Raw genomic sequence first — 26,693 nt, forward strand, 5'->3', positions numbered from 1 at the left:
CGTGGACAGCAGCATAATGGCCCATCATGGAATTTGAAAATTGATTTTTTCTGTGTTATTTTTGTGTCTTCTTGTGACAGTTGGGTTTCCTTCAGGTTTTGGATTAATCAATGAAGATGGATTGTTGGACATGACAAATGATTGTGCCAAAGTGTCCTCTTTCTTTATTGTTAATTTTAGTGATGATCATCTCCTTTATGATTATTAATCAGTCAGGAGCATGATTTGGGATTTGTTGTATGGGCACGAATAGCAAATAGAGTTGTTATTAGCACTTCAAAATAATCATCATGTGTATGTGCTACAATTTTCAAAGTTTAAGTATTTTTTAGAGCCGGCCCACAATACTTATGCTCATAAGTAATTATGTTGTTTTGTTAGAAACACAACAAAAAATTCATTAAAAATTCAAAAAGCACTAATCTAGAAACACTTAAGGTCACAGCTAATTTACTGTTGATGCACCAAAGGGACAAGAAAATCAATTTGCAGTTTTCACTTGTTTGATATGTCTCTGTCTCGTGTTATCTATGAACCTCTAAAAGAAAATATATTCTTCAATTGACTTCGGCATTTTAAGCCCAAGTTGGACAGAAAATACAAAGCACCCGTGAAAGGAGTTCAACAATGCCTGCGGAAAACTTCAGAATTCCAATCCAACACATGCTTAACAAATACTATCGTGCAATTTCTAGGAAAACAAAATATCAAGATACAACAGGGCAGAAAGCAACTGCTATAAGGGCTGTTCTAACTGTTAGGTCATGCGAACATTATACACGTAACGAGATTCGATTGTTTCTGGTTTACTTCTATATTCGTTCATTCTTCTGCCCCCTCACTGATTCACTGTAAACCCCATCCTGTTCTAGTAAGTAAAAGCGGTAGAGTACTTGAGCTACGGATATGTGGATACACAATGAGTTTAAACGAATAAAGTAAACAAAACAGCCGTCAACAATCATGAGGACAGTGCTCTTTGTCAACTGAGATTGATGAATTGGATCCGTGTTCATCATCCATAAGGTTTCCCACATCAGTCTGCTTTCTTGTCCGGTTTATCGATTGCATCCAACCTTTCAACAAGTGGGGGATGAGAATAGTGATATGCCGAATACCAAGGATCAGTGTTCATGGCGGACAAATTCTCTTCCTGCGAAACCATTAAACCCCACTTAGTAATGCAAACTCTTTTAGCAACAAGGTAAAAGTACAAACGCAGTCACCTATATCAACTAATTTAGAAACACTGTAGATGACAGAGAAATATATTAATAACTCGATCATAAATGAATCCAGGCAGCCAAATTTATTTGTGGCACATTCATCTGTCTATGATAAAATATAATTCAATCATAAATAAATCCTGTCAGCCATATTTTTTTGGGGCACATTCATCTGTCTGTACTATTTGGCCAACGCATCACCATAAGTCAGAACTTAATCATGGAAGATAAAATGGCCCAGAAAAATCAGCAATGTGAAAAGGGATCACAATATAAGTTTTAGTTACAGGTAACTTTGAAATGCCGTTCATGATTTTGAGTTCACAGCCTTCTAAGTGCAGAGCTATCCAATAAATAGAACACATCAATTAATGTCTAAATGAGAGGGGAAAATTAGATAAATTACCTGTAGTTTAACAAGACCAGCTCGAAGTGCAGAGGCATAACCAAGCTTCTTAGCAAAAGCATCAGCCTACAGAGAAATAAATATGATAAATAAAAGATCCAGTGATGCAAGGAGAAAAATAAAACAAATGAAAGAGGTAATTGATGAAGTACAGATTTACCTGAAATTCAAATGATCGGCTCACAAGGTTAAGAGCAAAGCTTACTAGGTGCTGGAGAGGTATTATGGTGTGCTGCAAACAACAACGTGGGGTCAAAATATATTATGCAGATGTTGGGATAAAACATTATCTTCCTTAATATATAAATCTTGTAAATGTCATTTCAACAGAGAAATAATACTTTATAATATTTTATATATATATATATATATATATCAGAGAAATAATTGTCTACTTCAAAGGTAGCCAAATTATAGGAGTTTCTCAAGAGTCAAGAACTCCATAAGGATGATGTACTGTTGTACAAGTTCGCAAAAGAGTAAAAACTGGACACATGCAGTCTATAGTACTCAATTTCTATAATATTAAGTATTCAGAAACCAAAAGATCACGACGATAGAAGAATACAAGGAAATTGGCATACCTGAAATATGATAAGTCCAATGATTACTGGCTGGGTATCAAACCCAAAACTTTGAAACAGACTACTTGAGTTTCTCACAAGAGTATATCCCCCAAACTGTAAAAATGTAAGGATCTGCACCAAAAGAGAAAAATCATAAAGCAACCCGACAACATCATTTAAAGAACTTACTCAGATTCAACCTGAAACGTCATTAGTTTCTAAACTAAGCATTCAAATGCTGCACATGGCACAACTAGAGAGAAAAATTAAGGTTAAATTATAAATAAATAAGAAATATTTTAAGAGGACACATGCCCCTTGTCCTTCTCTAGGACAATACATGTTTGATCATCACTACAAACCCTTTGTAAGGGTTGTGCTAGTAAGCCAGGGTTATTAGTCACAACCTTAGCCGCTTGCCTTATGCGGCCTAGGTGAGTAGCTATTCACACAAGGACAGGCCATCACACCCAACTCAATATCACCAAAAAATAAGGATATTGGAGTTGAGCATTCTAAATAATCAATAAAATTGATCAAACAGTGATCCAATTTGCACAAAAATTTACAGCATACCTGCACAGCAATAAACGAATACATTGTGTGATTAAGCTTCCAATGGCCTAGCTCATGAGCTATAACAGCTACAATTTCCTCATCATCTTTGCACTGCAAGCCATCATATATTCTCATCAATACCTCTTTGCATTCAAAGGGACTATACAGCCACAGTAATCAAATAATAAATTAGACAATTAAAGATAAGAGATTGGGGAGAAGGCATTCAAGATGATTTTTGACTGATATTTATACGTCCCATTAGCAACAACCTTAAAATACCTATCCTTTTTCGTTCCATAAAAAGTTCAAGAAACTGCAAGATAAAAGGATAAAATATTTATTGGAAAACCAAGAACAAATATTTCAAAAAGTAATGCCTCCTCACCTGTTGAATTAATGTATCGTAGAGGACGATTCTCTTGTTCTTAAAAAATCCATACATGTAGGCCTGAATCGTGATTGGTAAAGATGAGTAAGTCCACAGTATTAACACAGTTCAGAACAAAGTAAATATAACAAACATGAATGAAGACAACGAAATGTAGGTGCATCATTAAAGCTTTTTTTTTAAACCCAGAAATCCACCCATCCGCAAAGCAGACACAGCTTTGAAACTGGGGCCCCATGCCGAACCCTACAATCTATGGGAGGCAGGAAACAGTAGCAAATAGCTGGGTAGGTTCCTTTTGGGGTTTTGAACCTCAGACCTCATGGGAGTAAACCATGCGCCTGATCATTCCAACTAAGCCCTCGGTGCATTATTAAAGCATATGAATGGACCCACTGAAACAATTTGCGCAATAAGATTATCATCTAGCTTACTAAGGCTCCCCAATTGCAGTTTCTCTATTCCTAATTCTTAATGCAAAGAAGGTTAACAATGGTAATTACTAGGAGTATGCCTTGCCTTACTACTACTAGTTAACAAAAAAGCAAAGAAGCATGTAGAAAACAGCACAAAGTTTTACACTTTTGACTAGAAATGCAAAGATACATCTTTCTTCTTAGAAAGGCCCATTAAATGTACAAGATTTGAACCCTCACATTGCTGTGACTTGACCTTGTAGATCCATCAACGACAAACAACTTCTTCAATGGAAACTTCAGAGAAGAAGCAAGTTTCTCAATTTTCTGCCTGAGCTCACCCTCTGGAAGCTATTTTCGCACATAGCAAAGAGAACAAGATGATGAAACCAAACATAAAAACAGGAGAAATAAATTTCATAATGACAAATATTTTGAACACTCACAGGTGTGAACTTGTTAAAGAGTGGAGCTATTAGAACAGGGTAGAGCGTCATCATCACAAGAGAGAGAACAAACATGAATGCCCAAAGATAGATGGCCAGGTAAGCACCTCCTTTCTGCAACCACACAATTGAACATGAAATAACACCAATCAGTGGAGATGGTTTGCACTGTGTCATATTAGATGCAGAGAACTTAAAGTTGAAGTATTTAAAAGACAACGCAGAACACCTCTCCTTCCCCATAACCCCAAAATAAAAGGGCAGAACAATAACTCTAACCATAAATATCACAGGATTCCAGACGCAAAGATCAATTTAAATCAATGCACATCAACTAAGCACTGCAAATAAAAAGGTGCTCACAAATATATGGCTTTACCTGTACAATTACAATGATTGCAGACACAATAGGTGGGCCAAGAATAACAGCAAGGCAGATTCCTTTAACCATGTCTCTGAAGAATAACCATATTGTTTGCTGTAAAGCAAACAGATAGCAACAAGATATGAGAAAATAAATGGACGAAGAACCTAAGAAATAATAATATAATAGTGGTAGTGGTTGTAGTAAAACTGATAGTAGTACTATCCAATAAGAGAGCACGGATAACCAGAAACTTATTGGAGATGCAACATGATAAGGAAGTCTGATTACACATACAAACCTTATTAAAACCATGACGAGCCTCAACCACAAATGTGGAGTACAGAGAGAATGGCAAATCAGTGATCTGCAGAAGAAACAAACTATTGATTGTAACCCAATAAAGTAATAGATCTTCAAAATCATGGCAATGCAAATACTAATGGGATTGGTAATAAATGCCCAGAACTTTGTAAGCCATGCCACCACAAGTCATTCAGCTTTTCAGCCATGATGTTAAAGCACAACATGACGTTTAGTTTCTTATGGAACAACGTTACCAACCTTGTACGAACCAAAACTATATCCACTGTGGAATTATTAAAAGAGCCTCCATACTAGCTGTTAGCCCATTAGCTCAGATAACGACCAAAAACTTGTACAGACCATCAAGGTAATGAATAAACCATTAACAGCAAGTCTCGGCACAACTAGGGCACCAGGCTTTCCTCCCCCCCCCCCCAAAAAAAAAACCCAAAACAACATATATATATATATATATATATATATATATATATATATATATATATAGTCTATGAGAGCACTAGATTTTACTAATGCACTTGGTATAGGTACACATTACACTTAAGTAAAATTCCAGTATCCACAATGAAGCTAAAAAAATTATCTTACATACTGAAAAAAGAAAATCATGTGCGCACCTGTGACCAAATCATAACACCACCTAAGAATGCAAGTGTATGCAGTATCTCATTTTCGGCATTAAGGCCAACCAAAGTCACAAAGTCTCCTGATCTCTGTGATTATTGAAAATAAAAAACAAATATAATTAAGCAATGAAAGTAGAGCAGAAAGGGAGGGTTGCACTAACAACATTACCAATTACTAACCTTCCAAAACCAAGGCAACACCCGAAAGAACAAAATTGCCGAGTCCATCAGTATTGTCACAAACTCATGAATAAAATGGAAGTGGCTGAAAGTGAAGAAAGATACATTAGGGAAGCACAACTGTGCACATTTACGTCTATTAAGATTATAAATGAGAATGGCAAGGAAGATATACCTTTTATCAAGACTGTAGGCTCGTGATTTCTCAAATTTTTCCTGGCCGATTACTCCTTCCAAAGTTTTGGGAAGGGTTGGAAGTTTGAGAGCAGTATGTTGGCGCAAATCCAAATAAGTTTCAAAGATGTACATTAATATCATAAAACCTGTAATAAAAATTAGAAAGTAAAAGCAGTTACAAGCAATGGAACAGGATGGGGAGAGGGAAAAGATAAAACAAATATGAAGAAGCTCCGAAGACGCTGGGAGTCATTTCAAAAGAAAGTGAGATAAGAAACAATCAAATCAAAAGTTGAAAGGAAACTGAAAAACTACCAAATCGCAGCATAGACGAGAAAATTAACAGAAAGAATGACCACAATGGAGCGAGAAAAGGGACAAAATAAAAAGAAAAAAGGGGGGGAGGGGGGCTGGGGAGTGTAGTTGACAAGTCTTCCCATTTCTTAATGAGTGGTTTGATGACTCTGTCAGCTATTGAGATGACCACTATTTTTCTAACCGTCTTTAGATACCAATAAAAGCTGAGTATATAAAGCAGAAACTATATCTTAAGCCCAATTCATACTTCATGGGAAAGAAAGCGGTAAAGGTAAACCATTTTAAGTTGTCATGCCACATTTTGATAAAACCCAACCGTTCAAACTTCCAAACTGAACAAAGTATCCACATTTTCCTAGAAACCAAACATAAATTCTTCTATCTGAAAACATGAAAACCAATCCAAACACCCACAAAGAAACCGCACACCAAGCTCATAACAACAATCGCAGTTAGACAATAAAGATAAAAACTTTAACTTGAAAAGCCCTAGGATTTCATTAAAACCAAAATTTGGAAAAAATATTCTTAAAAAAAAAAAAACTTAAACACAATCCACAAAATGAACCAAATGAGTTCTCAGTCCAAAAAAGAAACAAAAAGCAAATGAGTACTCACAAAACGAAATTTTGACGCAACACACATCTGAATAATAGGCAACAAGACGAAGAAGAAGATGACCCTCAATTAAAAGCAAGCAGTTCAAAAACTTAATATAAAAAAATCAAAGAAGACAAAGAAAATGCAAATATTTATAATAAATGGAAGGAGATATTGAAATGGATAAGTACCGATAACAGCTTCCAAAAAGGGGAACGCCATGGCTGAGTAAGACGGTGCAGAGAGAGAGGTTTTGACGAGATGAAGTCGTGTTTTGTACGAATAAATAGAAGCAAACGAACCGGATCTTCTTCTACCCGACTCGATTTTTTTTGACCCGAATGCTTATAAATCGTAAGCAAACCCTATTAATCAATTATCTTATCTTTCAGAAGCATTTATAATAAAAGGTATATATAAAAAAATATCACTAGCCCCATCAAACATTCTAATATATAATGTTATCATATTATTAATTTAAACAGTATTTTCAAACGGTTATTATTTAGTAAAGGGGTTGTAATTCAAGTGCACGTACATTCAACATTTTATATACAAATCTTCTCTTTGAGTATCAAAAAAATGTTCGTATTATTTATGAAACCTTTTGGGCAAAACCCAAAACTAAGCTAAACAAAAACAAATATATCCCTTGAGAGGCCATTCAATAAATTATTCATTTTATGTATAATTTATTCATTGTCCGATCTTTTTTTCTTGGTCAGATTCATTGTCTGATCTTATGATACTTTTTTTGGTTTTTAATAAAGCATTTTTTTTCCAACAAAAAAAAGACTTTTCCCCTCTGCGAAGAAAAACAGACATCACACATCTTTTTGTAAAGTTGTTGCGTTGTATTTTATTTAGCATGCATGCACCGATGGGGTGGTAGTTATTTCCGAGAAGGTATACACCAAATTCACATGCATTTTTGGGCGTTGATATAAAAGCTTGTACTCATACCTGTTGGCATTTAAAAGGTTTTAAAATTTTGCAGATCTGAATTTTAAATGTTGTTTAATGCTTTTGGTTGTTTATGAGATTTTAATTTTCAGTTTTTATTTTTATATTTAATAACTTAAATTTATGGTTTAATATGTCTCAATGTTACAAGTGTTGGATGCCTATAAAAAGTCATTCCTCTTTACATTTGATATACAACCACAACATGATTCTCTCTTCTCTTACTTTCAATTATTATTTGTAGGCAACGGTTATGCGACTTGGAGACATATATCTGACTGTGAACGTACTCATAGCGAAACTTAAACTTATGTATTGGAGGTCATATATTAGAGTCTTGCAAACCGTCGTTACATGCACGTTGGGAGGCTACAAAGTAACCAATAATGCCTAATTAATGACAACCACCACATCCTTCACTAAATACAACTTGTTTTCCACATAAACCATCAAACTGCTGATCATATAACTTTGAGAAAAATTGGGCATAACTTGCCAGTCATGACCTCCCTTTCCATGTTTGGAGTCCGATTCAGTTCAACCTACTTTTCCAACAGTATGTCTCTGAAACCAACAATTAGCTAATATTATTCACCAGCAAATTCTTCAGCCACCTGTTTTCTTAAGCCAAAACCCTCTGCTTGGCTTCAGAATTTGCTTCAGTAAAACCATTTTGGGAACATTCCAATGCTCTACATGCCTGAAATTTCCATAAACAGCCAGTTAAGTGACAAGGTTGGAAACTTGGAAAGATAAGAAAAGTTGCCTGATTGTAACAAAGTTACCTGCAAACCTTCCCAGAGAATTCATCAAAATAATACTCTGTGTATCCACTTGCTGCAACATTTGGTTCAGAATTCAGATTAGAACAAGCACTTTTTTTCTTGGTTTGTTAGCTCGCTGAATGGTTTTTGACCCCCTACAGGATAAAGCTAAAAGCATACCAGATAGAATGGGCTTCCAAGGGAATGACAAGATGCAACTAAATCTCCAGTGACCAATTCCTTTATCCTGCAACCAAAAGTATGATGAAAACTTTATATCTGTATATATGTATATATATGTATGTATATATATACATATATAATGAGGAACACATGGAAGGAAATGTGGGATTTTTAAAGGGTGATGTTACCCTAAAATCTTCCCACTTCATGAGCTTCATATTGGACTTCGTTAAAAGGGACCCAAAATTTGTGCAGTTCCTTTTGAAACGCTGAAGCCCTTTGAATGAACTTGCTGGATCAGCAAATTCACAATCCTCTTCATATGCATCAAGGGTAAGGTTCCCTAGTAATTAAAGGATGAAGATTGCCCACTAGTTAGCATAAACAAAAACAAACACTCATTTAAAAGCACAAAAGAAAGAAGAGAGCAACAAAATTCAATTGGGTTCTCAGAAACCTGTGACAAAGTATGATCTTTCAAAGTCTTGTTTGATGGATTTTACTACCATGGCTCGATCAACAGCTCCTGACCCATCTCTTGCAAGCTCAAGAGCTGCAGTTTCGGGAGCTTCGGCTTTCGATGGTGGCCGGAAAAATGACGTGGCAATTCCCAGAAGCTCAGAGCTATACCAAGCCACCTTAAGCAGTGCCTTTTCAGGTTGGGATTGTTTATCAGTTGGTGAATCACTTGTTTGGTTTAACTTTTCTCCCCTGCAACGAAATCTGTAGACACTGTATCGATGGTTTGGCTGGAAATTGACGTACTTCTTGTTGTGCCGGGCAGTGAGGTGGGGTGTAATGGAAGCATAGGAGAAAATACTTGCCATTTAGAGAGAGAGAGAGAGAGAGAGAGAGAGAGAGAGAGAGAGAGAGATGGTTGTTGGACTGAGTTTTGTGAAGTTTGTCTCATAGTCTCACTTAAATATCTAAGGACCGCGGTGAATGGCAGCCATAAATAAATTGATGAACGTAGTTTCAGTCTTTTAGGCCCTTTATAGCCAATTTCAACTTTTAACTACCAAACTGGTGACCACATCCATATGCACCTTAAATTTTTCATCACTGTAAGAAAAATTTACTGCGGTTGAAACGCCTCTCCTTTTCTAGAGAAACACAGTTTGCTCTTGCTGTGCTGCGTTTTCTATTCAGGCTACTTTTGCTCCTGCTGCAGTTACCAATAAAAGTTGATGCATTCAAAGAATGTCACAAATCCTCTCCCTCCAGATTGAGGGGGGATGATAAGATAGGAGAACACCAAAATATTAGCAAAGCCAGAATACGGAAGATCATGCCAGTAGGCAGCAAAACAGAGTGTAGTCTAACATACAACACACCAGCATACACCAGAACTGATGACATGTCAGCTGCTTTGGCTTGACTATGGGAGATTGTATGAAGAGTTAGAAGTTAGTGATCCGTCATGATGAGCTACAATTCCATTACAGTTTGTGAGCTGCAGTAATGTTAGTTGCTTGTATGTATAAACTGTCTGTCTGCTTACTTATTCAACAAAAAGGAATTTCCCGGTTCATTTCCTCTCTAGCATTAGAACCGATGCTTAGCTTTCTCTGCAAACTTTTAAATTTCTTCAATAGAGACTACAAGTTCCAGGGTTCATGTCAACATATCATCTCGACTGCAGAAGGTAATATACAAAATTTCCTAGGCAGGAATCCTAAATGTTCACCATCAGATTGAACATAAATGCTTCCACTGCCTGAGACGTCTTCCACTTCAATAGAGTGCACGCTGCAACAAGAACACAAATGTATAAAAGGAATCCAAAGACAAATCACTACATGTAATAGCTGCGGATGAATTGACTCAAACAGCCAGTTTAAATCATTTGGGTCCGACGTCTTATGCAATTCAAAACAGAAATCTACATGTATGCATCCTGATGTGATGAGTACCGTTGGTTACAAATAAAGAAACAGGGAAAATGTATGCGTGGGAAAAGAGAAAGAGAGAGGGAGAGAGAGCAAGGAACATAAACAGTATGTTATTGTATTCCACCTAACAGGACCTACCTTCTTGAAGATACATTTTTCACTGTTAGATGTGTCCCATTGTACAGCTTATGTAGCTTCAGTATAAAGTCATACCACTTGAAGTCCTGAAGAATCACAACCTGCCAAGAAAGTTTATAACAAAGATCAAACAAACTGGGAAAAACATTGCAGTATATAAAGTACCTTACATAAAATATGAAAAAAGTAAAAAGTAAAATTTGTGAATAATTAGGAAGGTAGGTTATATGCAGAAAACACTAATCCACCTCAAAATTGCCGCTGTGAGGGTCAGCATTTGGTGTAATTTTCATGCCACCGCCAAAGAATTTTGCATTTCCGATGCAAAGGGCTGTTACTTGAGAGTATAGTTCCCACTCCCCTTCATTGACCTAAACTAGAAACACTCTATTAAGCTAAAAAAATGGTACGAGTGTCTGCATGGAAAATAAACACGCAAGCAATAGGCTACTGACTACTAGGGCACAATGCATTACAAATATTGACCTTGATTTTAAGGTCCTGATTACGGTGCCCAACAAAGGCTTTCAAAGCACCAATAACATAGCACAAGTTGCCAAATCTCTTGTATCTAGAAGCGTAGTATCCTGCTTTTGCACTCCTGCAAAATATCCCCCCAAAAAATGGCAACAAGACTTTCTAAGATCAGCATGTACCTTTTTTGAAACTAAATTGTCAAATTTTCCTAGTTAACCTTACAAATGAATGTCAGCAACATTAACAAAGTAATGAGGTTCTCCATCTTCTCCACTAATAACACCAACATCCATCCGTGATCTCTGCCCTGCAAAAAAACAATTATCCTTTTACCATATTATAAATGACAAACACAATACAAATATACAGAATTAGTAAGTGAAAGCTTTCCTTCGATCTTGATTCAAAGATGCACAATACAGAAGTGAGCAAAATTAGAAAGATAAAATAAATAAAGCCTAAGCAAGCCAGAGAGAGAGAGAGAGAGAGAGAGAGAGAACCTTTGGCTATGCGGTCAATGGCTTCATGAGGATCATTTTTCCTAATAAAACAACAGACATTCAACCATTTAGAGCAAGTCTAAATTTAGAGAAATTTATGAAATGATACCAGATTGCAAAGCATGAACTAACCAGCCAAAAGTTCGGGCAAAATCAGACCCAGTCCCCAAAGGAATAAGCTGTACAAAGCACAAAATAAGTTATACACTCTCTTCAGAAATCCAAAGCATCGAAACCAGGTAGTTAAAGAATCAATTGAACATGTCGCAGATGAAGTTTCTACATACAACAATAAAAAATTTGAAACTAAGATTACTAGACTCTCATGGTAATCACTTACACCGAGTGCAGTTGAATGGGTGACCTCTCTATCATGATTAGTAACTGGTTTTCCTGCCCAAAAGAATCCATTGACAACCTGCTTATTACAAGCCAATGTAGATGAGTGAGACTAGTTGACACAATCTTTCCACGAATTTTATAATCTCAGAGAAAGTTGCACCTCATGCAGAGTTCCATCTCCTCCCACCACTATTACAGCATCAGCACCCTCCCTTATAGCCTGCACGCATACGAATGATAGAGCCCATTTTAAACCAATCTTCTATTCAAGAAACTGGATTTAGGTCAAGCTCAAATAATAAAAGTACCAAAGCCCACCTCTCTCGTTATGTCAATTGCATGAGAAGGACCTGATGTTAAAGATTCGCATATCTGCCCATAACATAAACAAGTGAAAGTATATGAGTTCAGCAAGTGTGCCTCAATACAGAATCAAAACAGATGAAGCACAGGCTGCAAATGAATAAACTGAATAGAGTGATATGGTCAATGTCACCTATTGAGTTAACACAGACACACACACACGATCACCAAATTCACTACAAGAAAGAACCAAGAAGTAAAAAAATAAGACGAAAGGTTCTTCAAACCACAGAGTACTTGGGAGAACCATCGATAATGAACACCCTTTTATATGAGGGACAACAATGAAAAATGATAACACAGAAAAATGCTTTACCAAAAAAAAAAAGCCTTTAATTTCCTGGGCATACATGATTTATGAGTTCGCACAATTCATATCACATAATCTAAAGAGTGTTTTCCCTTCAAATTAAATAAGCATAATACCAGTTGATAAATACACATTTCGTGGAAGAAATAATCCCGAGTGATCTTACTGGTTGCCAAGGCACAAACCCAAGACAAGCAATGGATTTACAATCAACAGTAACAAAAAATTAGTGGGTGACAAGTTCCAACATCCAACGAATTAGTTAATTAGAATTGGATCACTGGGTCAAGCTCAAATACGCAATCACTAGGTCATAACCAAAGAGAGAAACGAAACTCACATTGCAATCGGCACCAAGGCGAGACCTTAGATATGGCAGCAGCTTCTTCCACTCTTTACCTGTCCTCCCATTAGCACCTGCTCCAATTTCCCATTTCTCTAATCAACAAAACCCACTACACACAAAACCACAAAAACAGAGAGAGAGAGAGAGAGAGAGAGAGAGAGAGAGAGAGAGAGAGAGACCGCTAGGATTGACGACGAAAACGAGGTTACGACGGCGAGAGAAGGAAGACCCACTTCGCAAAAAAGAGCCGTCAGCACATAGATCAGGAGTCTTGGGTAGCTCTGCTCTGACAGCCCATGGTTTCGCCATTGATACTCTCACCCCTGTTATTCCAGTTCCAAATGCTATCTGATTCATGCTCATTTCTTTTCTTCTTTTTTAAGTTTTGGGTTTAATTATGCGGTTTCTCCGATTTGCAGAAAAAAAAAACAGGGTTAAGTAGTTAATGAGATTTCTCACACAGGCGTAAATTTACGGTGGCAAAATCTTCTCCTGTGCATCATACTCTGTAGCAGTGTGAAACAGAGCAGTCATTTCTATTTATTCTCACTCTTTCGGAAATATTTTCTTTTTTTCTATTTTTTTTCCTCTTTTTTTTTGCTAATATTTCATTGGTTAGCAAATACTTCAATATTTCACACACGTGACAAAAATATTTTGATGGGAATCCACGTCCTCATTAAAGATCGATATATTTGATCAGGATTTAGGAAAATGTTAAGTTTTAATCAGAATTATTTTATGATTGATAGTGACATGAATTATACTCTTTTAGTTTTGAGATTTTTTTTTCTTTATTAACCACAATTTACTACACAATTGTTTTGTTTTAAGCAGTGGGCAACTAGCCATTTACAGCTGCTTAATTTACACAACAAGAATAAATATCATATTCATTGAACATACTGAACTGTTGTTGATGGTTTTAACTTGGCAGGAATACAAAACAACAGCACAGTGTCATCCTCTCGAAACGGCAAAACCCTCATCTTCGTCCTCTTCCCTTTGAACTGAAATGGTGAGACTTGAGCTTCTTCTTGCGCACGGCACTGACAGGGCCGGTCTCTCTGAATGGCATCCCCATCAGAGCCAAAAGTGTCTGAGCTTCTTTATCTGTTTTAGCAGTTGTTCTAATGCAAACATCCATTCCCCTGCCCTTACCAAGATCAAACCGGATCTCTGGGAACACACTCTGTTCCTTAATGCCAACGGCGTAGTTCCCGTTTCCATCAAAACTATTTGGGTTTAGACCTTGGAAATCCCTTGTCCTAGGAAGTCCCAAGTTAATCAGCCGATCAAGGAATGAGTACATCACCTACAAAATAGAATAGTAAGTCTAGTGCATGAGATTGGATGCATTTGGGTTTTTGAGAGAAACAGACATTTTTGAAAAGTATTGCCACAGGAAATACTGGTTCAAATCCTTTGAGCACATATAACACCAACAATTGCACCATAGGTCATTGCTCTTCAATCATAGGCACTCTTTGCCTATGGTAACCTTACAGAAATGAAGAAGCTGCTCCTTTCTGGTTCCGTTATTAACGATATGTTACACAATAGCAACAAGATATTAGTATTGTGTTACCATCATAATGTAAAGAACTTCCAGATGGGCCTCCACATGATTTATAGTGTTGTCTTAAATTTTCATTAACAAAATTGCAATTATTGAACGGGAGATGATAAGAAACCTGAATAATAGACATACTCACAAGCAATAAAAAAGAATCAGTCTTGCTAGTACCTACGTAAACGAAATCAAGCAGAAGATAAGATACACTATTAAGGGGGAAAGGCATACTCACATTTCCTCTAAGTGTGACAGCAATCCCAAGTGGCTGGCCTTCCCTGATCTTGAAGGTAGCAAGGGAAACCTTTGCTCGTGTCTTTATGGGTCTCTGCCCAGTAATGAGCGCCAAGTCATTCATTGCTGCTTCCAACCCCTTAGCATTCTGTTGAGCATCTCCAATACCGCAGTTCACAACAACCTTCTCAATCTTCGGAACCTGCCCAAGTTCCACATTGCAGAAATAACAGAAATATAACACAATAGTAAAGCGCTGAACCTTGAAAACCGAAAAGATGTTTGGTTAGCCTCTGAAAGCCGAATATTTATAATCTAAAACCTCAAGTTCTCACCTAGTTCCTAAAATTAGGAGTAACAAAACAACACACTGAGCCATTTTCCAACCAAAAAAACTAACCCCATTTCGTTATTTTAATAACCATTGCACGTAAAAATGCACAACCAATATAATTTTAAATCAACCCAGATACATTGTCTAAAACCTGAAGAGACCCATATCCAGAAAATTAAAATGAACAAAAATCATGTTAAAAAAATCAAAATCAAAATTAAAATGGTAGGTTTTGTTCACCTGGTGGATGTTCGTGTAGGAGAACTCTTCTTTGAGCTGAGGAACGATTTTTTCAAGGTAAGTGGTCTTGAGCCGACCGACCTTCTCTGCCTCTGACTTCTCCACCAGCACTACCGCCGAGGCCTTCACCGGCATCACCAATCCGCCCCCATTTCTAGGGTTTCCGTACGACAGTCGTAAAGGTGGAGGTGACACAACAACTGGGAATTGACCGTGAAACGACGACGTGGCAGAGCGTAAGAGCGAAGGGCAGGCCATTGCTGTGTCCGTTCTTTCAGTGTCCGTGTGTTCTTTGAACTCAGACTCAGCGGGTCGGGGTTTAGGGTGTGACGTGAGGAAAGGACCTCGGTTTGGAACTTATTTACGATAGTGACTGTAAGAGTGATGAGTGAGGTGGTTTTTCTGTGAATTTGGGCAAGATTGAGGGTGATTACTGGATATCGCTTTCCGTGAATGAAATAGGATAAGGTAAGGTACATTTGGAAGAAAATGATCAAAGTATTATATGTTAGCCAATTGACCCCAAAAAAAATTATATGTTAGCCAATGGCAAAGCATGTGCTGCCCAAATTTAATAGCCTTAGTAAAAATTGGGTCCTTACATTTTCTTTTTCTTATTTTTCTTATTTTATTAGGGAGAGATTTTAATTTTGATATGATGATAGATTCATATGAATGTGCTAAGTTATTTTTTGAGAAATTATTGGATTGCATTTATAATTCAATAAAAAAAAATCTTTTACACAGAAATTTAACATTAACATTAAAATAATGCGCCATCATTAACAATTATACATGATCGAAGATACTCGTATAGGCATTCCAATTAAGATTGCAAACTCATAATAATCAAACAGAGATAAAGCTTAGAAAAAGCATGTCATAATAATACAAATTAAAACTCTCACAAATGAGAGGTGAGAAAAAAAAAATTCAAAAGAAGCTAGCATAAGGATTAAAAGCATTTCTGAAACCCCAAAAAATTCAATTAGGCACCTGGCTCAGTTGGGATAGATGAATATTTCATTCCAAAATTTCCATTATCTAGTATCTACAACTTTAATTCATTACATCACTATTTTATTGATTTTTTTTTTCTTTCAATTATAGTGTTTCTTATATTGACATTAATATTCAATATAGATTTTCAGTAAATCTCACTGTTGCTGAACATATATTAAAGGTTTTAGCCTTTTTTTTTCTCAAAAAACACTTATAAAAATGTTTTTAATTTGAGAGGGAGGAAGTCACTGTTCTTCCTCTTTTCTCCTCTTTCCCCATGTTCAGATATAAAAGGTTTCTCCTATTTGTCATTGTTTTGTTATGATTTTCTTTCAATCATCACAGGCAGCTGCATCTCGACGTCAGATCTCCATTGGCAATTTGGCATCTGATCTCCACCACCATTCTTTTTGCAGTTTCTTTATATTTGGAATAAGTCGCAAAGACTCTTTAGGTTCTTAGTGTAATTTTTACCTCTCCTTTTGTGAGAGCTTTTCATCTCTCATTTGTGAAAGTTTTATTTGTATTATTATGGCTTTGTTTTTTCAAGCCTTATCTCTTTTTAATTATTCTGAGTTTGAAATCTTAGTTGAGATGTCTATGCTAGAGTTTCTTCGATCCTGTGTGACCGTTAGTGAAGCCGCACTAGATTCTCTTAATTTTGATGTTGGATCGCAACTTTATTGTAATGGCTTTTTGTGGCTAATGACTTCTTTAGTTAAATTATGAATGCAATTCTAGAATTTCACAACAACAAAAAACATATGTTAAATGTTGAACTTACTTTCACTATCTTTAGTCAGTTTTGATAGTTAATGTAGAAATCAAACTCAATATAATCTTCTACTTTCAATTTTATGAATCACTTTAGCAATTAGAGTACTTCAGTTCTGCAATTTGATGAACATATTGTCCATATAACAATTGGTCACCCTTTGTTTATGTAGTTCATAATATCAACAAAGTAGAGGATTTATACACTCATAAGTTTGATTTTGAGTAATATTTTTATTTAAATGTGACATAGATCATACGGATTTTTATTTTATTCTTAAATGTGATATAGTCTTTATATGAAAAAAAAAAAAAAACTATTTAGTCAAATAGAGTACATAGATCATACATATTTTTTTAAATTATATTTTTAAATGTGATGTAGTCTTTACACACACAAAAAAACATAACTATTTAGTCAAATAGACATAGCCAGCTAGGGGCCGCCCTTTGTCGGGCTTTTGGTTTAAAAGGGATTGAAATGAGCCCGTCCATTGGGCCTGGCTTAAGTGGGCTTTTTGGGCAGGGCCACTCTCGAGCCACCTATTGCCTTCTTCTTTTTTCTTCCTTATATTGCCTTGTCTTATTTCCATTCCAAACATTTAAGTAAATGTTTTGTTTGTTTACTTGAATTTATTTTTATGTTACTCCATTTACTTAAGTTTATAATGTAAATAAGGAAGTACCCTCCATTTGGATTCAATTAAAAATACCATAAAGTCAAATTCCCAACAAATCAAAATATGAAAATCCAGTTTTAGTATAAGATACATTTTATACCAATATTGATACCTCAATAAGTTAATGTATAATTTACACTAAAATCTCATAAAATTGTGTTTGCTTATTTAAGATGTAAGGAATACAAACTGACAAAAATATCATTAAAAACATTAGTATTTCAAAAGTCTAATTTTCATACTTTATTAAAAATCTCTATATCATACTTGAAAAACGATTTTTTTTCTTCTCTAAATTTAACAAAATCCAGTTCAGTCCATTTTAAAATACTGGATTCGTTCATGATCACCTAATTGTTATGACACAAGTTGAATAATTTTCAATTCGATTGATTTAAGATCTATAAAACTATCACAACACATTGCATTGCGGGATGAAAAAGAAAGGAAAAAATGCAAAAGGAAAATGCGAGGGAAGGTAGAGGTAGAGCTAGCTAGACCAGACTATATCAACATAAAGAGGTGAAAGCAATATATCCATGTATCAATCTAAAATTCAGTATATTAAAACAAAAAGAGAGAGAGAGAGAGAGAGAGAGAGAGAGAGAGAGAGAGAGAGCGTGCGGTCACGAGTAAAAGAAGCGCGTCACATGTGTTTCATAATATTTTAAAATATTATTATTTTATTTCTCAGCGATGTGAAGGTGAAGGAGGTCTTTTCCGCAACAGGAGACCCTTTGCTTTGCCTCTCTCTCTCTCTCTCTCTAAACAACTCTCTCGCGCTCTGAATCTCCCACTAATACTCTCTCTCTCTCTCATCTCGATCGAAAGGAGAACAAGGCAGAAATCAAACCCTAATTTTTCAGTGAATCTGTCTCTCTCGCTCTCTCTCTCTGTCCCTTTCTTTTCATTTGGATGCCGGTAGTTCCTCCATAATAATACCTTAGGTTTGTAAGATCTTAAAAAAATATATTTTGAAGGCAAAGAAACCCTAGGCTTGTTGCTCATCTGATGCTTATACCAACCAAAATTTGAGGATTTTTTTGATAAAAATTTCTTGAATCTACGCAAGGTTCGAGTTTGGATTTGCAGAATAGGTTGATCATACTAGTATGTGTATATATTTGTGCTTTGGTGTTTTGAATTGGACAAAGATTGATTAGGGAGAGTTTTGGTAGTTTTTGGAATATTGGATGTATTGGATATTGTTCTAGATTGAGCTGGATCAGAGAATGGATTTGCTCTATTTTAGGGTCTAGTGGCAGTGGCGTAGACTTTTTTTTGGGCTGATTTGTATTGCTCGGGAGTTGAGAAATTGGATTTGGGATTTGGTAATGGGTGATGCCTGAGCTGGGCTTACTAATTTTTTTGCACTGAATTGTATAACTTTGTGTATCAAATTGACTTTCTGGGTTAGAATTGGTGTAGCAATTAGGCAATTAGTGGATGTATTAAATTGAAGCTTCCTGTGGAGGTAGGAAACCCTTGCGTTGATTTGGATGTTGATATGGTTTTTGGGCTTTGCCTTTTGAGTTTGGAGTCGTGACTGTTGATTGAAGAGCGGTTGTTTTTACGGTTGGGAGGACACTCTGATTAGCTTGTAGTTGGGATATACTGTTTGCATCGACTATTTGCAGAATGAGCTTAGAGAATGAAGACACACAGTCACCAGATCAGCCTACTGAAACGGATAACGAAATTCAAAAGTAATAAATTTGTCTTTGGCACTTCTGGTTTTACTAATTGATGTAGTTCTTCTTGTATATCTATTCATGAATTTTTCTTTCCTTTGTCATTGGTGAACTATAACAATATTGTTCCTCTTATGTTACAGGAAGTCGAAATTATCATATACGAGAGAATTCCTACTGTCGTTTTGTGAATTAGATATCTGCAAGAAGTTGCCAAGTGGGTTCGACCAGTCAATTATAAGGTGATATGCCTCTTTTGATTGGTTCGGTTGTTAACTTGTATTTCTTAAGTTATTTTTGTATTATAGATGCCTGGTTATGCTGTTTGGTTGGTTACTAATACTGCTTTACTCGTATATCATATTAAGCCTTGTTCATTATGTATGACCGTAGTTTAAGTTATTTTCCTTTTTAAATCAGTGAGTTCGAGGATGCTTTCAAAGATCGGCAAAGGATATCTAGTGGTTTGTCATCACATAGTTTCAGGCGAAATGAGTATGGGTCGTCCCCACCCACGAGAGGGGATGTAGCTGGTTATTCGCGGGCAATCCCTGGAAGGTGGGAAAGTCGTTCAACTGGACGGAGTGATAAAGATAGTGACTCGCAATCTGATAGGGATTCAGGTAAAGTTTTAGATTACTCATATTGGTATTTGATAAAGGAATTTTGACATCCAGTTGTGGATTGATATGGATTTCTCTTCTCTGTAGAACTACAGATGTATTTAAAATATGTTCATTTCCTGTCTTGAAACAATCAAGAAATTTATTTCTGATTGAAATATGTTTTGTCTTCATTCTGTGTCATGCTCATTTCAGTGGCAATATCATCATTTATTCCACCCCTGTAGAGCTGATATCAGGCTAGACTATTTCTCTAGAAAAATCAATTCTGAACTGTTGTATTTCTACCCTGCTGAATTACTGTATCGATATACAGATTCTGGAAGGCATTATGGGAAGCGGTCTTGGCAGGTTCCTGAGCATGATGGACTACTCGGAAGTGGTTCCTTTCCAAGACCTGCTGGGTTTACTGCAGGGATATCAGCACCAAAAGTTCGACCTAATGATACGTACCAGCTCAATAGAACCAACGAGCCATATCACCCTCCCCGCCCGTACAAGGTAAGCCTTTTACTTATTTGTGGCTCGAACATGTTTTTGTAAACAATTTTCAGAAGCATAATGCCTGCAGTAGTGGATTTAAGTATCCACCACTTTTAAAATGCTGCTGCATGGTTTTATCTATGTTTTTCTTTTTGATAAGATAGTTTTTCTCTTTAAGAACAGTATAATGCGAATTAAAAGCCTCCTAGTTATTCTTCACTAACTTACTATAATTTGTAGGCAGCACCTCACTCACGGAGGGAGATGACTGACTCATTGAATGATGAAACATTTGGTTCGTCTGAGGTTACAAGTGAGGATAGAGCAGAAGAGGAAAGAAAGAGAAGAGGTATTTGCTCTTGTCATTGAGGTTGCTTGGTAGAAGTAGTGATTTTTACTTTTCTTCTGTTCTTGTTAGTCTTTCATATGTCTCTAGTATGGGTCAGTATGTTTTTTATGTCAGTTAATGCAAGTTTGAAATTTGATGAATTTCCTCTCAGCTTCGTTTGAATTGATGAGAAAAGAACAGCAGAAAGCATTTCAAGAAAAGCAGAAGCTGAAGCCAGAGAAGAACAAAGGTGATTTTGACTTTGCCACACTGTTGGATGATTCCAAAGATGAGAAGAGACTTTTGCATAGAAGCAGTGAAATAGAGGAGCCTCTTATACCACCAGCTTCAAATAATGATGCTGAAAAGTCTACTTTTCTCTTGCAAACTCCTGCACCCAGACCTCTTGTACCCCCAGGTTTTGCAAGCACAGTCTTGGAAAGAAATCTTGGAGCAAAGTCCTTGAGCCATCCCCATGAAGTGGAGGTAACCATTGTGCATAACATTATTGGAGGTGGTAATTTCAAGGATTACATAGGTCATGTTATCTATTGAATTAAAATTATAACAATCTTGCTAGAAGGGCCAAGAGATATTAGGTTGAGGAATGCCGAAGCACTTTGTTGTCACTTGCATGTGATGTTGGGCTAATAGTTGAAAATTTGTCTTTTTTTTATTTAGATTAATTTTGCTGATCAGTGCATCATGTAGTTTATAGTGCTGATAAATTACCATTTAGTAATGCCAACCCAAGATTGAATCTTCCTAATATTTGCATGTTCCTTCAGTTGGGTTCTGTTATGAATAGAATATCTGTTGCTTCCTTGTGATAGGTTGGGAGTTCTGAACTTGATGAAAATATTTTGCATGCCAAAAGTAAACTTGTTTTAAATGGGACTTCTGATAAACAAGTGGAGAAACAATCAGCTGAACAAATGGTGTTGGGCAAGCAGCAACATGGAAGTGCAAGTACTCATGTCTCGGTTGATAGCATGAGTGAGAAGAATCCAAATTTGTCACCACCCCAAGGTGCCTATAATAAGATCATTGGCATTGATAGTCAAATATACGATACATCGAATACATTGCAAGCTTTAGAAGCCTCCAAAAATAGTGAAGTGATTGATCTCAATGCTGAAAAGCTGGCCAGGAATAAGATTGTTGATGAATCCAATGAAGGTCATTCTACATCAATACTGGAAAAGCTCTTTAGCAGTGCTGGAGCATTAAATGGTGTTGGTTCCTCTAAGATAAGTGAGGTAATTGTGGTGTCCAATGGTGTTTCTTTTTGAATTTATAGATTTTCTATAAATACTTGCAAAGATTACTACTCAGGACGAGTTTCAAGTTCACAAAGGTCTTGATTTGTTCTTATTTTTTATGACCATAAAGTCATACCATGATGTGATCCCCCTGAGCCCAATATCTATCTTGCATCTGTGCGAGCATTTAACATGCTATTACTGTACTGAGACCTGCTATTGATAAGGTCCATTAGAATTATGTTTAGCAAAGAAGTTTTCCATTTAGGCGTTCTTAGGGTCCAATTTAGGTCCAGGTGAGTTTTCCTTGCATCTGCATGTTCTCTTTCACATCACTTTTCCTTGGTTAAGAGCATCCACAATGGGCTCCTTAAACCACCTCCTCAACTAAAATTTAGGGAGGAATTTAAAAAACCCACCTCCAACCATGCTCTCTATCCAGCTCCTAAAATAGGGGACCTCTAGGAGCTCCTAAATATGAGGAGAGAGAAAGTACTCCTAGTGATTCCCTATAATTAAATGCTTCTATATTTAATATTATTTTAAGCATTTATGCCAACTATTTTTAATTATTGCTTTTGTGTCTACATTTTATTCAAAAATTGAATTAATTTTATGAAAAACATTTATGACTCTTTAAACTAGAGAGTATGGTTGGAGTTGAAATTTTATAGAGAGCTCCTAAAATAGCTTTCTAGTGTTTTTAGCTAAATTTTAACTAAAAAATAGAGAGCATGATTGTGGATGCTCTAAGTGGAAGGGCCCTCACATCACTTTTAACTGTGCAATTCATGGCTTTACATCCATCTGATGCTTATTGGCATATGTGTCAGTGTGTGTGTTTTTTTCCTCATTTAAATGAAAACAAAATCGTTAGCTTGAATCACGAGTCTCATCTATATCTTTTGTGCTTCTTTAGCATCATGATAGTAAAGCAGATGAGACATGGAGCCCTGACACTGTCCAGTCTTCCAAGTTTGCTCATTGGTTTCGCGAAGAAGGTCTGCTTCCATTGATCTTTTGGACTTTATAGTTCAAAATGCTTTCCAACATCAATTGTTTATACTTGGAATGGGAAATGTACATTTGAGCTCTAATTAGTTCAATCTTACTGCAGAAAAGAAATCTGGTGATGATCTCTCATCTGGAAGGCGAAATGACTTACTTTCATTGATCGTTGGTGGTGAAAAAGGTGGACCCCACATTTCTGATGGGGTACATGATCACAGTCTTCCTACTTTTTCTTCCCAAAACTCTGAACCGGCAGACAGGCTTATGACATCAGATTTAGTATCTCCAACAGTTGGTAACACCAAGGAACCATTTAAAAAAAATAAACCAGAGGCAGTTTCGGCAGTCCTTACTTGTGAAGACCTTGAACAATCGATTCTGTCTGAAATTAGTGAAAGTGGTCCAAACTTGCAGGCCCCTGTTCAAAGGTGGGCTTTACCTGGTAAAAAGCCCGAGCAGCTGAAAGCTAATGTCGATAATCATGCATCCCAGCACTTGCTTTCACTGTTGCAGAAGGGAACAGGCTTGAAAGATATGGAACCATCTCCTAATCAAGAAACAACATTTTTTGAAAAATTACATGACATTGAAAGAACAACTATTGGCAGTGCAGTTCACAGTTCAAAAGAGGACAATGCTGAAAATGCTTCTGATTCAGGGAAGAGTCTTACTCTTGAAACACTCTTTGGAACTGCTTTTATGAAAGAGTTACAATCAGTTGGAGCTCCGGTTTCTGTTAAAAGGGGCCCAATTGGGTCTGCAAGGGTAGATGTTGTGGAGCCTCAGGGGTTACCTTTTCCCGTGATAGATAACAGTCTTCTTCCATCTGCAACTGAAATTGGACCGAACACAACTAGCCATAGTAGTAATGACTTGACAGCACATAGAAGGAAGCAAACAAAATCAGATAAGATTGAAGAGCGGTTGCTAGGCTTTGACAATCCTCAAATTGAACTAGGTTCATCACAGGTTGGAACGGACTTGGGGTCTAAGATTGGTGTCTTTGATGGGCCTGCTGATTTTCGACTTCCTGAAGAGGATAGCTTGATTACAGTCAGTGAACCATTGAACATCCAAAATTTTATGTCTTCTGGGAATCTAGTGAAAAACAAATTGTTCTCCTCCCCAAACACACAAGTTGACATTGCTGAAAAATTGGCAGCTATGAATTCGGCCTTTAAAGATGAAAGGAGTATCATGGTAAGCCAAGAAGGTCCGCCTTTTCTTCGTGGTCCTTATGATATGAGAGAGCCTGATCTCCCATATCAGAACCTTCATGTTCAGCCATCTTCTCAACAGCTCCATCATCCTCAGTTGAATCATGGGGGGTCCTTGTTCCATCAATTAGATTCTCATCCCGCTAATATCAATTCTCAGATGAATTTTATGGCGCCAGAGGGCATTATCCGAAGTGATCCTCCACCAAACCATCAATTTCATGCAAATATGGTTCGTCCACCTTTTCATCATGCAAACGCCGGGCAATCTGGGTTTGATGCTCGTGCCCATCACCCTATGTTGCAACAGATGCACCTACCAGGCAACTTTCCTCCTCACCTGCTACAAGGATTATCCAATGCTCAACCCCTGCCTCCTCATCCCAACCGGGGTGCACCTCTTCCTGCTCATCCAAGCAGTCAGGTGAATAGTTTTATGCAAGAAATGAACCCAATGCCAGGTTTTCCTTATGGTCCCCGGCAGCCCAACTTTGGTGGTCATGGAATGCCGTCGCCCGGTAAAGCACTTCTCTTTGCATCTGTTGTTAGTACTTCTGGTTGATTTTATTGCGTCTGCATGATACTCTGAATTTTTATGCGAATGCATCCATTAAGTGGTTTGTGACAGATATTGTGCACATTTACTTGTATTTCTCCTCTCAAAGGCCAAAGTTTCTGACAATATATTTCTTGCCCTTTCATATTCAGCCTTCTTAAACCCCCAAAAATTGCATAAGTAAATTTTCTTGTTTTCTTCTATATAGTTCAACATCGATTGAAATCTTCTTTCCTTTGCTGGAATTTCAGTTTTATGCCTTATAAACATTGAACAGGCTATACTATATTTTGGAAATTGCATGTGGTATATACTGACGTTCTTTAAAATTCAGCTCCTGATGTTTCTGGTGGAAGCAACCATCCAGAGGTACTCCAAAGGCTCATGGAGATGGACTTAAGGTCAAATTCGAAACAGATTCGCCCATTTGCTGCTGGTGGACATACCCAAGGGATGTACGGACATGAACTTGACATGGGTTTCGGGTATAGGTAGTTGACTCAGATGTTTGAACTTGTGCATATCTCAATGTATTGAGAGTCTTGTGGCCAGATGTGCAATTCAAGGGACGGGCGATGTGTTTAATATTGCTTATTTCAAATGGGATCTTGAGGCTAGTGTAATTAATGGATTTTTCTCGCAATTAGCATTTCACCTGGCAATTAATTTGATTGCACGTATACTTACTTGAATGAGGAAAGTCATGAATCGTGAAGTGTGAGGATATGGGATCAACTACTCCCCTAATCAATCTAAACTCATTTCTCATACTGATAGCAAAACTTTCTCCATTTTCTTAATGACGTGTGTTACTTTACTTACACTTAAAACAATGTCATTAATACTCGAGACAAATTAGCTTTTGTTTTCCTAATTTACCCTTATTAAATGTATTGACTTTTATATTTCTTTCAATTCATCCATTTTTTAAAAAAACATTCTTGTCATCTTGGTAAAAATTAAATAAGACAAAAAACTCAGTTTTTATAAAAAAAATTTCAAAATTACATTCAATTCAATTGTCGTAGGATTAGTCTTTTAACAAAAAAAATTTATTTTAAAAAAATCAGCAAGAAATAACCTAAAAATTAGTTCCAGGTGGCAGAAATAGATGAGATGGTAAAAACAATTCTTGGAACACCTACATCATTCCAATGAATTCAACATCAGCATACATCCAAGACCAAGGCATGTTCATACATATTTGTTTCCACGTGAATTTGAATTTTTCACCACACCCGTGGTTCTTCATCAATATATGAATTTTTTAACAAGGTAGTAAGAAAATTGTAAAAAAATTAAAGGATAAATTGGAGAAAACATGAAAGTTAATATATTTAATAAGGGTAAGTTTTTTGTGTTTAGAAGGAGAATTCATTCATAAAACCAGTACAAAGAGCGACATGATACAGTGACCTTGTTAAAACCTTCCTAGGACAACCTCATGGGACAAATTTCAGGGGAGGAAAAAATACCACACACGTCATGGATTAACATGAGAGTCCAATTCAGGTCACTTTGGACCATTACAATAAAAGAACAAGTCAAAAACAAAACCTAACACAAAGACCTCCGACGAGAACTGCAACTAGAGACCAACACAGTAGACCCACATGAGAGGACCTTAAAAATCCCAAATAGTAAACCTATAGGAGAGGACCGCGGAACATCCCAATTGTCAAAAGAAGCATTCTATGAGCAAAATCATAGTTCTTTGACACCCACACAAACTGTAAGTCATACCATAGCAGAAACTAGTAAAGAACACGGAGAACGAATACTCTACTTCAACTCAGAGCCTGACAAAGA

At 36.6% G+C, this 26,693-nt stretch overlaps 5 protein-coding genes across 6 annotated transcripts; 1 reads left to right on the forward strand and 4 right to left on the reverse strand.

Moving 5' to 3' along the window:
• Window positions 1–539: 539 nt before the first annotated feature.
• On the reverse strand, window positions 540–6,927 carry LOC117618966 (CAAX prenyl protease 1 homolog). Of its 2 annotated transcripts, XM_034348767.1 has the most exons (14): window positions 6,790–6,927; window positions 5,679–5,826; window positions 5,504–5,588; window positions 5,315–5,410; window positions 4,675–4,740; window positions 4,389–4,487; window positions 4,010–4,123; window positions 3,804–3,914; window positions 3,145–3,207; window positions 2,775–2,867; window positions 2,217–2,330; window positions 1,793–1,864; window positions 1,633–1,698; window positions 540–1,153 (listed from the first exon to the last, which is right to left on the reverse strand). In XM_034348767.1, the coding sequence occupies exons 1-14, from the start codon at window positions 6,818–6,820 to the stop codon at window positions 1,037–1,039; spliced, it is 1,275 nt and encodes a 424-aa protein (XP_034204658.1). In that variant the 5' UTR covers window positions 6,821–6,927; the 3' UTR covers window positions 540–1,036. The 2 variants fall into 2 exon arrangements, with proteins under 2 accessions (XP_034204658.1, XP_034204659.1); XM_034348768.1 differs by lacking the exon at window positions 5,315–5,410 and having other exon boundaries at window positions 6,790–6,916.
• A 933-nt stretch (window positions 6,928–7,860) lies between these two features.
• On the reverse strand, window positions 7,861–9,660 carry LOC117619041. The gene is made up of 5 exons (XM_034348860.1): window positions 8,966–9,660; window positions 8,697–8,851; window positions 8,506–8,572; window positions 8,347–8,398; window positions 7,861–8,261 (listed from the first exon to the last, which is right to left on the reverse strand). The coding sequence occupies exons 1-5, from the start codon at window positions 9,333–9,335 to the stop codon at window positions 8,168–8,170; spliced, it is 738 nt and encodes a 245-aa protein (XP_034204751.1). The 5' UTR covers window positions 9,336–9,660; the 3' UTR covers window positions 7,861–8,167.
• Window positions 9,661–9,770: 110 nt separating this feature from the next.
• LOC117619039 (sphingoid long-chain bases kinase 2, mitochondrial) lies at window positions 9,771–13,354 on the reverse strand. The gene is made up of 12 exons (XM_034348859.1): window positions 13,056–13,354; window positions 12,871–12,947; window positions 12,176–12,229; window positions 12,018–12,077; window positions 11,856–11,933; window positions 11,648–11,694; window positions 11,516–11,556; window positions 11,238–11,322; window positions 11,025–11,139; window positions 10,787–10,909; window positions 10,539–10,639; window positions 9,771–10,257 (listed from the first exon to the last, which is right to left on the reverse strand). Exons 1-12 carry the CDS (start codon window positions 13,237–13,239, stop codon window positions 10,128–10,130), a joined length of 1,095 nt encoding a protein of 364 aa, XP_034204750.1. The 5' UTR covers window positions 13,240–13,354; the 3' UTR covers window positions 9,771–10,127.
• Window positions 13,355–13,688: 334 nt separating this feature from the next.
• On the reverse strand, window positions 13,689–15,742 carry LOC117620003 (50S ribosomal protein L5, chloroplastic). The gene is made up of 3 exons (XM_034350084.1): window positions 15,258–15,742; window positions 14,685–14,885; window positions 13,689–14,191 (listed from the first exon to the last, which is right to left on the reverse strand). Exons 1-3 carry the CDS (start codon window positions 15,513–15,515, stop codon window positions 13,862–13,864), a joined length of 789 nt encoding a protein of 262 aa, XP_034205975.1. The 5' UTR covers window positions 15,516–15,742; the 3' UTR covers window positions 13,689–13,861.
• A 2,773-nt stretch (window positions 15,743–18,515) lies between these two features.
• On the forward strand, window positions 18,516–25,576 carry LOC117617651. Its single transcript, XM_034347115.1, has 10 exons — window positions 18,516–19,419; window positions 19,548–19,646; window positions 19,825–20,027; window positions 20,344–20,528; window positions 20,751–20,859; window positions 21,011–21,324; window positions 21,672–22,097; window positions 23,020–23,101; window positions 23,218–24,846; window positions 25,219–25,576. Exons 1-10 carry the CDS (start codon window positions 19,352–19,354, stop codon window positions 25,377–25,379), a joined length of 3,276 nt encoding a protein of 1,091 aa, XP_034203006.1. The 5' UTR covers window positions 18,516–19,351; the 3' UTR covers window positions 25,380–25,576.
• Window positions 25,577–26,693: the final 1,117 nt, after the last annotated feature.

Source organism: Prunus dulcis, chromosome 2 (assembly GCF_902201215.1).
Source record: "Prunus dulcis chromosome 2, ALMONDv2, whole genome shotgun sequence".
Classification (NCBI taxonomy): domain Eukaryota; kingdom Viridiplantae; phylum Streptophyta; class Magnoliopsida; order Rosales; family Rosaceae; genus Prunus; species Prunus dulcis.